This window comes from Rosa chinensis, chromosome 5, assembly GCF_002994745.2.
Source record: "Rosa chinensis cultivar Old Blush chromosome 5, RchiOBHm-V2, whole genome shotgun sequence".
NCBI lineage: Eukaryota > Viridiplantae > Streptophyta > Magnoliopsida > Rosales > Rosaceae > Rosa > Rosa chinensis.
In genome coordinates this window covers 57,768,891-57,781,125 of record NC_037092.1, presented here as the reverse complement: position 1 = coordinate 57,781,125, position 12,235 = coordinate 57,768,891, and the positions used below count along the sequence as shown (strand labels likewise).

Sequence of the window (12,235 nt, the reverse complement as noted above, 5' to 3'; positions counted from 1 at the left end):
TGAAAGTGACCATTGATGGAATGATATTGATCATTTTGGTACTATATCAGATATGCAATGTCTAACCAGCAAAATGAGGACAACCACTTCCCAACAATTCACAGTAGTTCTTTGTTCCATTGTTTGTTTTGTCAGTACAATCAAACAATTTTATTCCCACGGTAGTCGACATTTTATTAATTAGGTGCGCTGTCTCAATCTTATATATGTATTTAAAACTATGCTAGACTTGTAGAGCTAAATCATATTTTGGTGGGAAGGGTCACATTGCAAGAGCAGCTTTAGAAAAGCATGGTGACCCTAGTTAAGATTCCTTAAAGATGACTATGTGACATATCATCCATGGACAAGGATCCAAATAATAACGCTCCCCCTCGGATCACATGGCCAGGACATGGAGAAAGTCCAGCAGCACCCGATCAAATCTTTTCTGAATCTCATTAAATCGAGAAGGGGAAAATGAAATGAATAATTTGAAGGGGAACATTCATGAATTATCACATTATGTTCTGCCAAGTTATCATAGTCCTTGAATGAAAAGCCAGCACAGAGTGTACTAGTGCAATTTCAATAAAATGGGCATGATAGAAGAGAGGAGGACCCCTACCCTTTTCCATTGTTCATGTGCAGCAATCCTCCTGTGACTTGATGGGTTTATATATGTAGCTTCATCAGGTTATGAGAATTACTGTCATCTACTTTGACGACCACGTCAGTGCATTGGTGCAAATTTTAGGGTGAAGTGGAGTAACCATACATCGGTACATATATTGAAACGGCTGTGCTGTTTTAATGACACGGTGGACATATATACTAATTTTTAAAATGCTTGATTGGATTCCAAACTCCTTTTAAAAAGAAAAGAATATTAATTCTTAAAGTAGCAAAAGTGATTTTATAAATATGAGTGATTTAGCAGGGCAGCATACCCATTTTAGGAATGAAATTTTGTTTTTTTTTAATGTGATTGGTGTCACGGAGCATTTTGGCGTCAAGAGGCCCTATCTAAAGCTTTTTCAATGCGACAACCTCATTGAAAACATTATGCTACGACTATGGTTTTAGCAAGATTGAGTGTGCAAAAGTAGGGGTGCTGATGGATCTATATAGGGTTCATAGCTCTATAATCACCAAACATGATTATGGTCGATTGCAATTTAATCAAGTGGTATAAAAAAATCAATTAACATATACAAATTCTACACATGGAAAAACAGAATATATAGACATATAGTGGAGGAACACAACAACGTGAATATCAATTCGAACTCGAATATATTGAATGAAGCCAAGTTCGTATTGATAAATCGATACAAAGGAAATACAGTCAAGTGGAGGAACCCTTCGTTTCTGGGCTATTCATCGAACTTAAAAGAAATTATATTGCCATGGGAAACATGTATGATTGCCTAGTTCATACATCGGTATGATTGGAATTTGAATGTATGATTGCCATGTTTATATTTTCTGCTCTTTTTTTTTTCTCTTTTCTTTTTTCTTTCTTTTGGCATTTGTTGTTCTGCTATTCATCTTCTTCTTTTCTTTTGGCCATGTATAGTTTCTGATAAGAAAAAGTATTCCCCAAATTTTTATTTTGTTTTTTTTTCTTTTAATAAAGAAAATTTTAATGTGTTATAATTTTGGGAAAAAAATACAAACAGTACCAAAACTATAAGCTACTAATAACTTTCGTACCTCAACTTCAAAAACTATCGTTTTGGTACCTGGACTTTTCACCCCGACCCAAGATTCATACCTGGGATCCACTTTGTCGTTAACGGTGTTAAATTTACAAGGGTAAATCCGTCATTTCACTGTTCATCTCTCTTACCATAGTACTGTTTTTTTTTTCTTCCTCTCTTCCTGCAAGTGAAAAGACAGATTTACCCTTACAAAGTTAACACCATTAACGGCAAAGTGGATCCCAGGTATGAATCTTGGGTCGGGGTGAAAAGTCCAGGTACCAAAATGATAGTTTTTGAAGTTTAGGTACTAAAGTTATTAGTGGCCTATAGTTCAGGTACTGTTTGTGAGTTTTTCCCTATAATTTTTGATTGAAAATATGTAATGTCATGTCATTTTCCACATCACTTGGTCTTGTGTTGACATCATTCAAACAACAAATTTGGACCATTAAATGTTTTTAAATCTAATGACTCACAAAATGTGTAAAATATGGTGTCCCATGATCCGGACCTATAAAATTATTTAGAACAATATATTCAACGTGAAAGGAGGGAGAAGAGCTTCGTTTTCCTGATCTAGCTTGTGTCATATTCTCCATATTTCACTTTAACCATTGTTCTAATGTGAAAGGCTGTTATTCTATAGGGCAGTTTCTTTAATTATTGTTTTAAAGCTTCGTTAATCAAATCTGGGGTCATTCTAGAGAGAAATTCTACAATGTGTTAACGTATGACATGCATACAATTGCCTTAAAGTGGTAAAATGAGTCATCAAAATAGTAATATTAGTGAAAAAATACCGCGACTTTTACTCTCCTCTCTCTCTGCTCTGCTAGGGTTAGGGTTTCGAGTATACAACGTTGTGCGGCGTCTTACCTTCATGGCTGCAGCGATCGCATCCATGACTGCCAAACTTGCGACTAAACTGTCGCTCAAGGAGGGAGAAGAACCAGTTGATTTGGGGAATCTCCGAGTTCCGGGGAAAGAGTTTTTGGCTCGGAATTTCTATTTGGTAGGAAGACTCAATACTTGCCGGGGGCTGATGCTGGATTCATTCCGGAGTGCTGTCAGATCTATGTGGAGGTTGACGGGGACAGTGGAGGTACATCCAAGGGGTGACCGTTTTCTGTTTACTTTCAACCATGAAAGGGATGTTGCTAGAGTAAAGAAGGGAGGACCGTGGGGCTTCCAACGTGCCATGATTCTTCTGAATGACTACGATGGGTTTTCGGAGCTCTCTGTAGTAAGGTTGGATTTTGTTTGGATCTGGGTTACGCTTGATGGCATACCTCCGGGTATTTTGATGGAACCTACCGTCCGGTTGGTTGGTGGGACAATTGGCGAGGTGCTGGAGGTGGATCATCCGGCGCTGCGTAGGGGCGATGCTCGGGTCAGGCTTGTTCTCTCTATCCATGATCCGGTGCGTCTCGACCGTAGAGTTAGGGTTTCTCCCTCTCACGCCTAACCCTACGATTCAGGTATGAAAGGCTCCTTGGGCTGCCACTCCTGTGCTATGCTGAATCATGGGGGCCAGCGATGCCCTAGGGTGGACGAGTTGGCAGCTGATGCTGGGGCAGAGCAAGGATCACAAACGGCTAGTGGACCGATCGCTCCAGCCCTTGTCTTTAGGGCAAATGTTTAGCCCTCTATCTCTTCTCCATTGATCTCTACTTTCAAGGTCCCTGGCTTGTCGAAGAAGAAACCGGTAGAGATTCGTGAGCTTCTTGCGCTTGCGTTGTCTGGTACTGAGGGTACCTCCACCCAAACTCAGGTGGTGGGGATGCGCCGGCCCAGGGCTGAGGATGCTCCTGCGGATGGTAAGCGAGCCAAGCATAGCTTGGCTTTGGTGCTGGTAACTCTGCAACTGGAAAATCTTGGGCTCGAGTTTTCTGATGCAGGTGTGGTTGGTGGGAAGCTGTCTCAAGGCCCTAAGGTCTACAAGAAGAAGGGCAGGCCTCAGGGTTCGCGAAACAAAGTCAAAGCGGCATCGGTGTCAGCCACTGTGGATGACTCTGGGTCTATGGCGTCGGGGCCCTGTGATGGTGGTTGTGTTGGCATGCCTGAGAGGCCTCATCGGCTGGCTGAGCCTGTTTCCCATTCCGGGTAGGAGACGAGCACTTCCATCTTTGGGTGAGTGACGTGTCTTGCTTGATGGCGGCGATGTACACCAAGTAGGGTCTTAAGCGTCATGGCGGTCAAGGAAGTGTCTCGTGCTCGATGATGTAGGATCTCGTAGTTTTTGTTTGTTCTTTATTTGCTTTGGCTAGTAGTTTTCTTTTGAACTTTAGTTTTTTTGGATTTCCTTTTGGTTTCAGAACTCTTATGAGCTCGCATTGTAATATGGGGGGTGTTTGTATCCCTCATGTTTGACCGAGTGTGGTCGTCATGATTTCGATCAATGGATTAGTCTTCCGTTGCCCTAAAAAAAAAATAGTAATATTAGTCCTCAAAGTGGTAACATGAGTCCTTAAAGTGGTAAAATGAATCTTTAAAGTGATAAAAATAGTTGATGTATGAGAAATATTAACATACGATAGCCTTACCCCATTCCAGAGGCTAAAACTTATTACTTTCAAACAATCAAACTTGTAAACATATTTGCAAGTCTAGAAATTTCCCTGTAGTTGTAATTTTAGAGAGAGGCTGTTCATGTAAGGAGAGACCCCAGTCCCTTTTTTTTTGATTGATTGCCATAACGTTGTGATGAAATGGGTCATAGGGTGTGACACTGTGACAGTACTAGTCCTCCGGACAGATAGGACTGTAGAAGTTGACACGCAAACATCTACTTCTGCGTGTGTAAAGTGGATTATAAATTGAGAGCTTTGGACACTCATTTAGCTTCAATTATAGTGCCAAGATGGGAGAGTTCAAACACTTGGTGATAGTTAAGTTCAAGGCAGATGTGGTGGTGGAGGAGATCCTCACAGGGCTGGAGAAGTTGGTTGCCGAGATTGATGCTGTTAAGTCCTATGAATGGTAAGTCTTGCTCGATTAGACCTCAATTTTTTCATACTTAAGACTTGAATATAAACTTTTATAAAACACAACTGCACACATAACTGTCCATGAGACTTGAACATGTTAACAGTTGAACTGATTCTCGTTGAAAGTGTAAACGTAGTCTAGATGTTCTCGCAACATAACGTGCGATCGAGAGTATTTGACATGACCAACTTTATCATGTAACATAAATTAATAGGAAGCAGATTTAGCACCCCAAAGGCCTATGAGGATGTACCAGCTGCTGGGAATATCTTATCTAAAGTTCAACACACTTAAATTTTCTTCGAGCAAATTAATTATAAAAACATCACAGCTGATTACTGATGAAGAACGTATATTCGATCCTCAGTGATGTGTATTACTTCTTTAATTTTCAGGGGACAGGACCTGGAGAGCCAGGAGATGCTTACACAAGGTTTCACTCATGCCATCTTGATGACATTCGACAAGAAGGAAGATTACACTCTGTTTCTCAGCCACCCTAAACATGCAGAATTTTCTGGTACATTTTCGACTGTTATAGAAAAGATTGTGCTGCTTGATTTCCCAGCTACTCTTGTCAAGCCTCCACCACCACCACCACCTCCACCAGCAGCAGAAGTTAAAGCAGAGGTTTAAATCAAAATAAGTAGCTCTATAACCATGAAAGTGGAACTATGATGTATGCTAGCTGCTTCTGCTTGTGTGTGTATTGTGGTTTGTGCTTACAAAATCATGGTAGTTTTCAATTATGCAGATAAGGTGATGATTTTAATGTAATTTCAACTTGTGTGGAATTATATTATGGTCATATTTCGTAATCTGATTGGACAATTAGCCTAATTGCTGGATCTGGTTTACTTTTTGACTTCGTTGCTTTCTGTTATCATAGAGAATAATTTTGATCAGCAAAAGCTTGAAAGGTCCCATGTCAATAATTATGCCTGCCACATTATCATTCCTCTGCAATAACATCAGCAAAAGGTTCAAACATTTATAACAAAATGATACAAATGCAAGCAAATAAACAGAAAAACCTTTTACAAAAATAAAATTTTACTGAATCACTGTGGGGCCATTCATGGTGAGCAAATGAAGTTTGGTTTCTAATGACTTGGTGAATTTTCAGCCATAATCCAGCAAAAAGTAATGCTTTGACATTACATTTTAACAATGACAAAACATAGGTTTTTGATGATCAATCAGAAATCATAAACTACTACCAAGTAGTGGAAAAAAAGGAGATCAGGCAGAATCAAAAGGGTGCAGAGAAGTCATATTCCACTGTGCAGTGGAAAAGGGAAATTGAAAAGAAAAATACATATCCCGGTTAAGATGCCAAAAGTCCATAGACAGAAAGTAAAAGTAGATTCTGTGCTATATTGTTCATGATCTGCTCCCTTTTAATTGTATTGTGAACCAAAACATTCCCAACTATGCTGCTTATTTGAAAATGTTGAGATTCAAGAAACTATACATCTTACACCCTTTTCTTTTGATACTCAATTTCTTGTTGACAACTTCGATTTCTCAAAATGCTTCAACCACCATTTCTGATGAACCAAACTTTCACACACCATTGTCCCCAATAAACCAGATGATCATATGCAAATCTCAAAAGCCCTACCACAAATGTGAAACTCTGAACGTCACCCACTCTTCTTGTTCTTCTTCACTCAACTATGCCTCCCCAAACCTTCTCTCAGCTGGTTTTACATCTCGATCCAACTCACTTTTACTTTACAACTGCTCAAACTCAAAACTTCCATCATCACCACTTTCCCACACTTTGACATGCTTACATACATCTGGAGCTTCTTCAAAGATCCAAGAACTTGAAGGGGTTTCTTCGACTTCTTGTTTACTAGCTGATGATCTCACAAAGCTTGACATGGAATTTAATCCAAGTGATTTGAATTGCTCATGTTATGGCAGAGTCTACAGAAAATCTTCAGGTGAGTACTACGAAGAACATGACTTCGGGACTAGAATTGCTTTTGAAGTGCCTGACCACATACCCAATATCTGCAATGAGTGTCAAAAGGCTAACGGCAATTGCAGTGAAGCATTGAGATGCATATGTCACCCAAAAGAGTGTAGTAAGTTCCTAACATCATAACACATGATTTTATCAATTATTTCATAAATGGTAATGATGTTTGTTTCCAATGTGTTCTTGCAGAAAACAAGGTCATTTCAAAGGGTGGATCCATTAATTCTTTTGGTTATAATATCCTTGTTTCTTTGCTTCCTCTTTTAGTAGTGATAGTTTTGATAGTGAATCCTTGAGGCTAAGGAAACTATTAGTCTCAACTCTCAAGAGTACTGCATACTCCTATATATTTTCTTCACTGTCTTTTCTTAAATTTGCAGCGCTCTTGAAAGAAACTAAAAGCAACTTTAATTGAGTTCTTCCCATTTCTTCTCTCCTATAAAGTTGTATGAATTCAGAAGATAGAAGTATGATCAGGTAGTTGTAATTCAAATATGGCAGTATATAACTTCATGTGCCTGCTGCTATCACAACTAGTTTTACTGATTTTCTGTACAATCTGCTGATCATGACCCTAAACAATGACAATCCGCAATACAATGCACTCTAACAAGTAACAGCATAACCCTATACTTTGATATGTATTCTGGTGAACCCTTTGTATAAAAGCATCTCCAATCATAGGCCTTCAGATATATATGGCTATATATATCTCCCAGTTTCGACTGTTGAAAAAGGAATTAAATCATAAAACTTGCATATAGAATTTCAAGAGGACCCCCCAATCCATTCTTATCAATCAAATTAATTATATTGAGATAGTAATATCATGCAAGTTTACTATCTCAATATAACTAAAAAAATGTGACTAAAAAAATCTTGGCATTCATGTTGGTGGTCTCATAGTGGTGGGAAGAAGGCCATGTGAAACCCAAGTTACTCAACTTAATTCCAATGGGAATATAATTTACTTCAAAACTGCTTATCAGACTTCCATTGTCAACTCGGACAACCACACTTTGGACCTTAGCTCATGGTTGTCTTCTTGCTAATGAACCAAGCGTCCATATGGGATTGGCTACATCTGCTCATTGTCCTGGATGTTCTTGCAATCGTAATCTTTAAATCATATTTTCATGGGGTGTACTCCATTACCTTTAGAAGTCTGGTCAAGTCTTAATCCATATGGCAGTGAGTTCTTTTCCACCTTCTCTCACTCCTTTTCATACTTCAAATCATAGACTTGTTCAAGTACAGGAGCTGCAAAACTTGGACATGCACATGTTGCATATGTTTCTAGACTGGCAATCTGCGTGACTGATCAGGCTGATTCATCTTATTGAAGTATGTAGTATGTCTAGTCCAAGAAAAGAAGTAGATAATATGTTTAGATTTACAGTCTAGCAACAGATGCGAGACTACTATTTGAACACAAACATTTTCTTAAAACTCTTATAATCAATAAAACAAGATTTTGTGTTACTAATGATGCAAGTGTATTTGTTCTTCTGCGGTGGCGTTCAACATTGTTCATGAGGCCACCATATACATGCAGAGTTTTATGCTACATTTTAAACAGCTACAGAATAGATTGTGCTACTTGATTTCCAGCTACTCGTGTTAAGCCGCCAGCAGCAAAAGCAGTTAAAGATGACCTCTAAATGAAAACTGCTACAACTAGCTGTGATCGAACCTATGAAAGTACATAATTCTGATGTGTACTAGTTTCTTCTGCTTGTCATACACACCCAAGTTAATGAAACCTGCGCGCAATTTTAATTTGTGCGAAAACCTTCTATGGTCATTTTGCTTGATTGATTGGACTAGTAGCCTAATATTTGGGATTTGGTTCACTTTTCGATTTTGCTGCTTTCTGTTATCCATAATTCGTAAAAAAAGGAACAATTAGCTAAAGATACCATGTTATTACCCTTGTAAACGGGTACCTATATGAAAGAAGATATATGGTAGGTCTTCCATCTTACCTTGATTCAGAATACAATGTCAGTGGCGAGCCAATATCTGTTTTTGTAATGGTAATAGATTATCCGTTTATATACGAATTCAAATGATTACATCGAGGGGAATGACAGTGTGAATTCTCAGCTTCTCCAAAGGAAAATGTTGAACTACTTTTATGCCTAATATATAACCGGGGATTACCATGAGTCAATGAGGTCAAACTATAATACAATGATCGCCTTTTCTCTTGGCTATGATAGCAATAAATCCCGAGAGTCACGATACGACATCACAACCAACATCAAGAACATTTTCACCATGCATCTTCCACAATATTGTGTCCTGAATCAACTAGACCACATGTAAGGGCAGTTCACCTATCATGTTGATTTCTCTGATAACACGAAGACACCTAAAATAGACAACATAATCGCCATAAATAACGCCATAAAATTGGCAAAGCATCAAGACCAAGAATCTTAAACCAGAAAAAATGAAAAACCAAACCCTAGTGTAACAAATAACTGCTTTATTCAAAAAAAAAAAAAAAAAACTGCCACAATCTGCTAGACTCGAGCAGCTCAAACTGATGTAAAAGAATTTATTATCCTATTTTTCTTCATAAATACTTATCTCTCTCAAAGGATGGGTGCCATGCTAGGGTTTCTTGACGACGACATTGGAAATTTGGCTGGAAGAGGTGGGGCTCTCTCTTTTTCTGGTTACATGGAGGCTGCGGGAGATGGGGTTTGTCTTCGTCGTGCTCCTTTCGAGTTTTTCAGAGCTTTGTTTTTGTTTTTCTTGACTGATGGTATCTCCTCAATTCAGATAGGGAGGCTGCCAGTGATGGATCTTGAAATTAGGGATGTCCTGGTACGCTGTCTTATAGAATTAAAGGGTGGCAGGAGAAGCGGTGATCAGCGATGTCAGCCGAGGCTTAATTCAATTGGAGGGTGGATGTCGATGTATGTGGTCGATCTCCGGTGATGATAGATTGCAGGCAGGGGCGGATCCACGATTCCAGCTTCGGTGGGGCTTGGATTTCTTAACAAAGTGAAGGAAAAAAAAATAATAGAGAATCTCGACGGTGCGAGAGAATTTTATTAATTGAAAAAATGATACACCTAGTCGGGGGGGGGGGGGGGGGACATAATGAGCCTTACCCCTCTAATGCATATACAAAATTAAAGAACAAACTCAATAATAAAATAAACGTACAATACAATATAATACAAGAGCATAAACTAACTAAATCTAACTCTACGAGTACATGAAGCTTCAAACTCTTAAATCACCTCATGATTTGACATTTTGGTGTAACACTTATAAATTATTGAGATAACTTATATTAGATAACACATATATAATTCACACATTTATCACCTAAAATTACAGAGAGCAATGCAAATTGCCACATAAATAACATTTATATCGGCCATTATGCCACATATATCACATAGAGAACACTTCTATCGGCAATATCACAATATATATATATATATATATATATTGTTATAAACTAGAGAAAAATATAGAGATAGAAGAGAGATAAATATGAACAATGGATCCCATAGGGAACACACGAGAAAAACATTCGTGTGATGTCTATAGAACCATATGTTCTAAGACTACTCGGTCAGAGGACTTGAGTCTTGAGCAATGAAACATGTAGTTCTCATTGTCGTATATGAAATATAAATTTTCAACAATTATATTGTATAAAAGATACATACAAATATATGTAAATGATCACATAAAGAAAATTGATATTCATCTAGGAGAGAAAGAAGAAAAACTCATAGATCATTAGCCTTGGTCATAAGCAATTATGTTGCACCATAAGGCTTGTGGATCATCATGGAGTTCAAAGAAGAAGAAGAAGAAAAATAAGAGCAAATTCATCATGCTGATGTGTTATAAACTAGAGAATATGAGAGAGATAGAATAGAGAAACAAAATGTAGGAGGAGGTAGAAGTATGTATTTCATTCTCATTAGACCCCTTTATATATGAGTAATGTTTACATCATAAGGACATAACTAATGAATATTTACAGTGGACAACCACATTTATATAATATTTATAACATATATATATTTGTGTGTGTGTGTGTGTATATATATATATATCTCATCAAGACATCTTCAATTCAACTCAAGTATTCAACATTCAACATTTCAACAACTAGAATTCTAGAAAAACTGAAAAAGAAATAACTTACAATTTCAATTTTTATTGAGGTGAATCAGGTGATCCGTGGTCGTCTGGTCGAGAACTCGAGATTGACCGAAGCAAAATAGCAAATCAAGGCATTAGGCATCTAGCTCCAATCTAGGCATCATTCATATACACAATTTCATTACTATGAGGAATTCAATTTTAATTTCAAATGGGTGATTGATTCAATCCAATTAAGAAGAACTGAAGAAGAAGATAAGAAGAGAAGATCAGACGAAGAAGAGGAAGAGGAGGACAAGAAGACGGAGAGGGACTGAGGGAGACTGGGAGAGAGAGATACCTGAACCCTTGAGTCCTGAAGCTCGGAGACGAGAGAGAGGCGGGGATCCAAGCCTCCAACCCCGACTTCGGTGGGGCTAGAGATGAAAGATAAAATAAAAAGTTATAAACCTATAAACCTATAATTTTTTTTTTTTCAGCCCAAAATGCTCGGTGGGGCTTGAGCCCAACTGAAACGCAGCTGGATCCGCCCCTGGATGCAAGTCAGGTGGTGCCGGATGGCTGGAATTATAGGTCTGGTTGGGTTTTCTTCCGGCTAGATGGTCTGAGGGCATCTTTATCATTGGGTGCGGGTGGGCACTTGGTGACGTCGTTGTTAGTGTTGGCGAGTCTAGTCGTCGCGATCGTAGTTTGATGTTATGATTCTCCAGTGAATATCTCTCAATATTGTTAGGACTGTTGCTATTGACTTAGTTGACCTTGCATTTCAATACGCACCGCTTTGTAGTTATCAATCAAGCAACTCTTGTAATCGTGCACATGCTTGGCACATGGCTAGTTCAGATAGGGTTTGTTGACTAGGGGATTACTTTATGTCCTGATCTTTGACAAGTGTCAAGATCTGCTAGCTTTAAATCTAGTATAAGTTGTAAACGTTGAGAGGAGGCAGCCATCTATGAAAATTATCTATTTTGATTTCCAGTTTTTCTTGCGTTTATTTCCTTTCCATTACTTAGTTAGGAGCTACCCTCCTAACAACTGGTATCAAAGCTCTCGATCTGAGGGCGATGGTGAAACAAAAGGGAGGTGGAGCTCATCCACCAGGTTCGGGTGAACTCACCAACTTTGAATTCGATTTGTAGGTCCATAAGGATGAAACTACTGATAGGATTAATGCTCTGCAAAGAGACTTTAAGTGGATACCAAGACTCTCTCTCTTCATTTCAAATTGAAATGTTGGAGGAGCTGAGATCTTTGAGGGATCGACCTAGCCACCCCACTCTAGACCCAGATCCAGATCTACAAGCGCTTAAGTTTGGTTCCCTTCCTCCAAACTCGGGCTCACCAGCTATGACGGCTAGACTAGAGTCTGCGTCTTCCACTAGAGGGGCCTCCTCGGCTACACATACAATGGCTGCAAGTGGTAGTATTT

At 38.7% G+C, this 12,235-nt stretch overlaps 2 protein-coding genes across 2 annotated transcripts; both read left to right on the top strand.

Moving 5' to 3' along the window:
• Positions 1–4,508: 4,508 nt before the first annotated feature.
• LOC112168003 (stress-response A/B barrel domain-containing protein At5g22580) lies at positions 4,509–5,513 on the top strand. Its single transcript, XM_024305118.2, has 2 exons — positions 4,509–4,664; positions 5,069–5,513. The coding sequence occupies exons 1-2, from the start codon at positions 4,546–4,548 to the stop codon at positions 5,307–5,309; spliced, it is 360 nt and encodes a 119-aa protein (XP_024160886.1). The 5' UTR covers positions 4,509–4,545; the 3' UTR covers positions 5,310–5,513.
• Positions 5,514–5,960: 447 nt separating this feature from the next.
• Positions 5,961–7,064, top strand: LOC112168002. The gene is made up of 2 exons (XM_024305117.2): positions 5,961–6,769; positions 6,853–7,064. Exons 1-2 carry the CDS (start codon positions 6,124–6,126, stop codon positions 6,957–6,959), a joined length of 753 nt encoding a protein of 250 aa, XP_024160885.1. The 5' UTR covers positions 5,961–6,123; the 3' UTR covers positions 6,960–7,064.
• Positions 7,065–12,235: the final 5,171 nt, after the last annotated feature.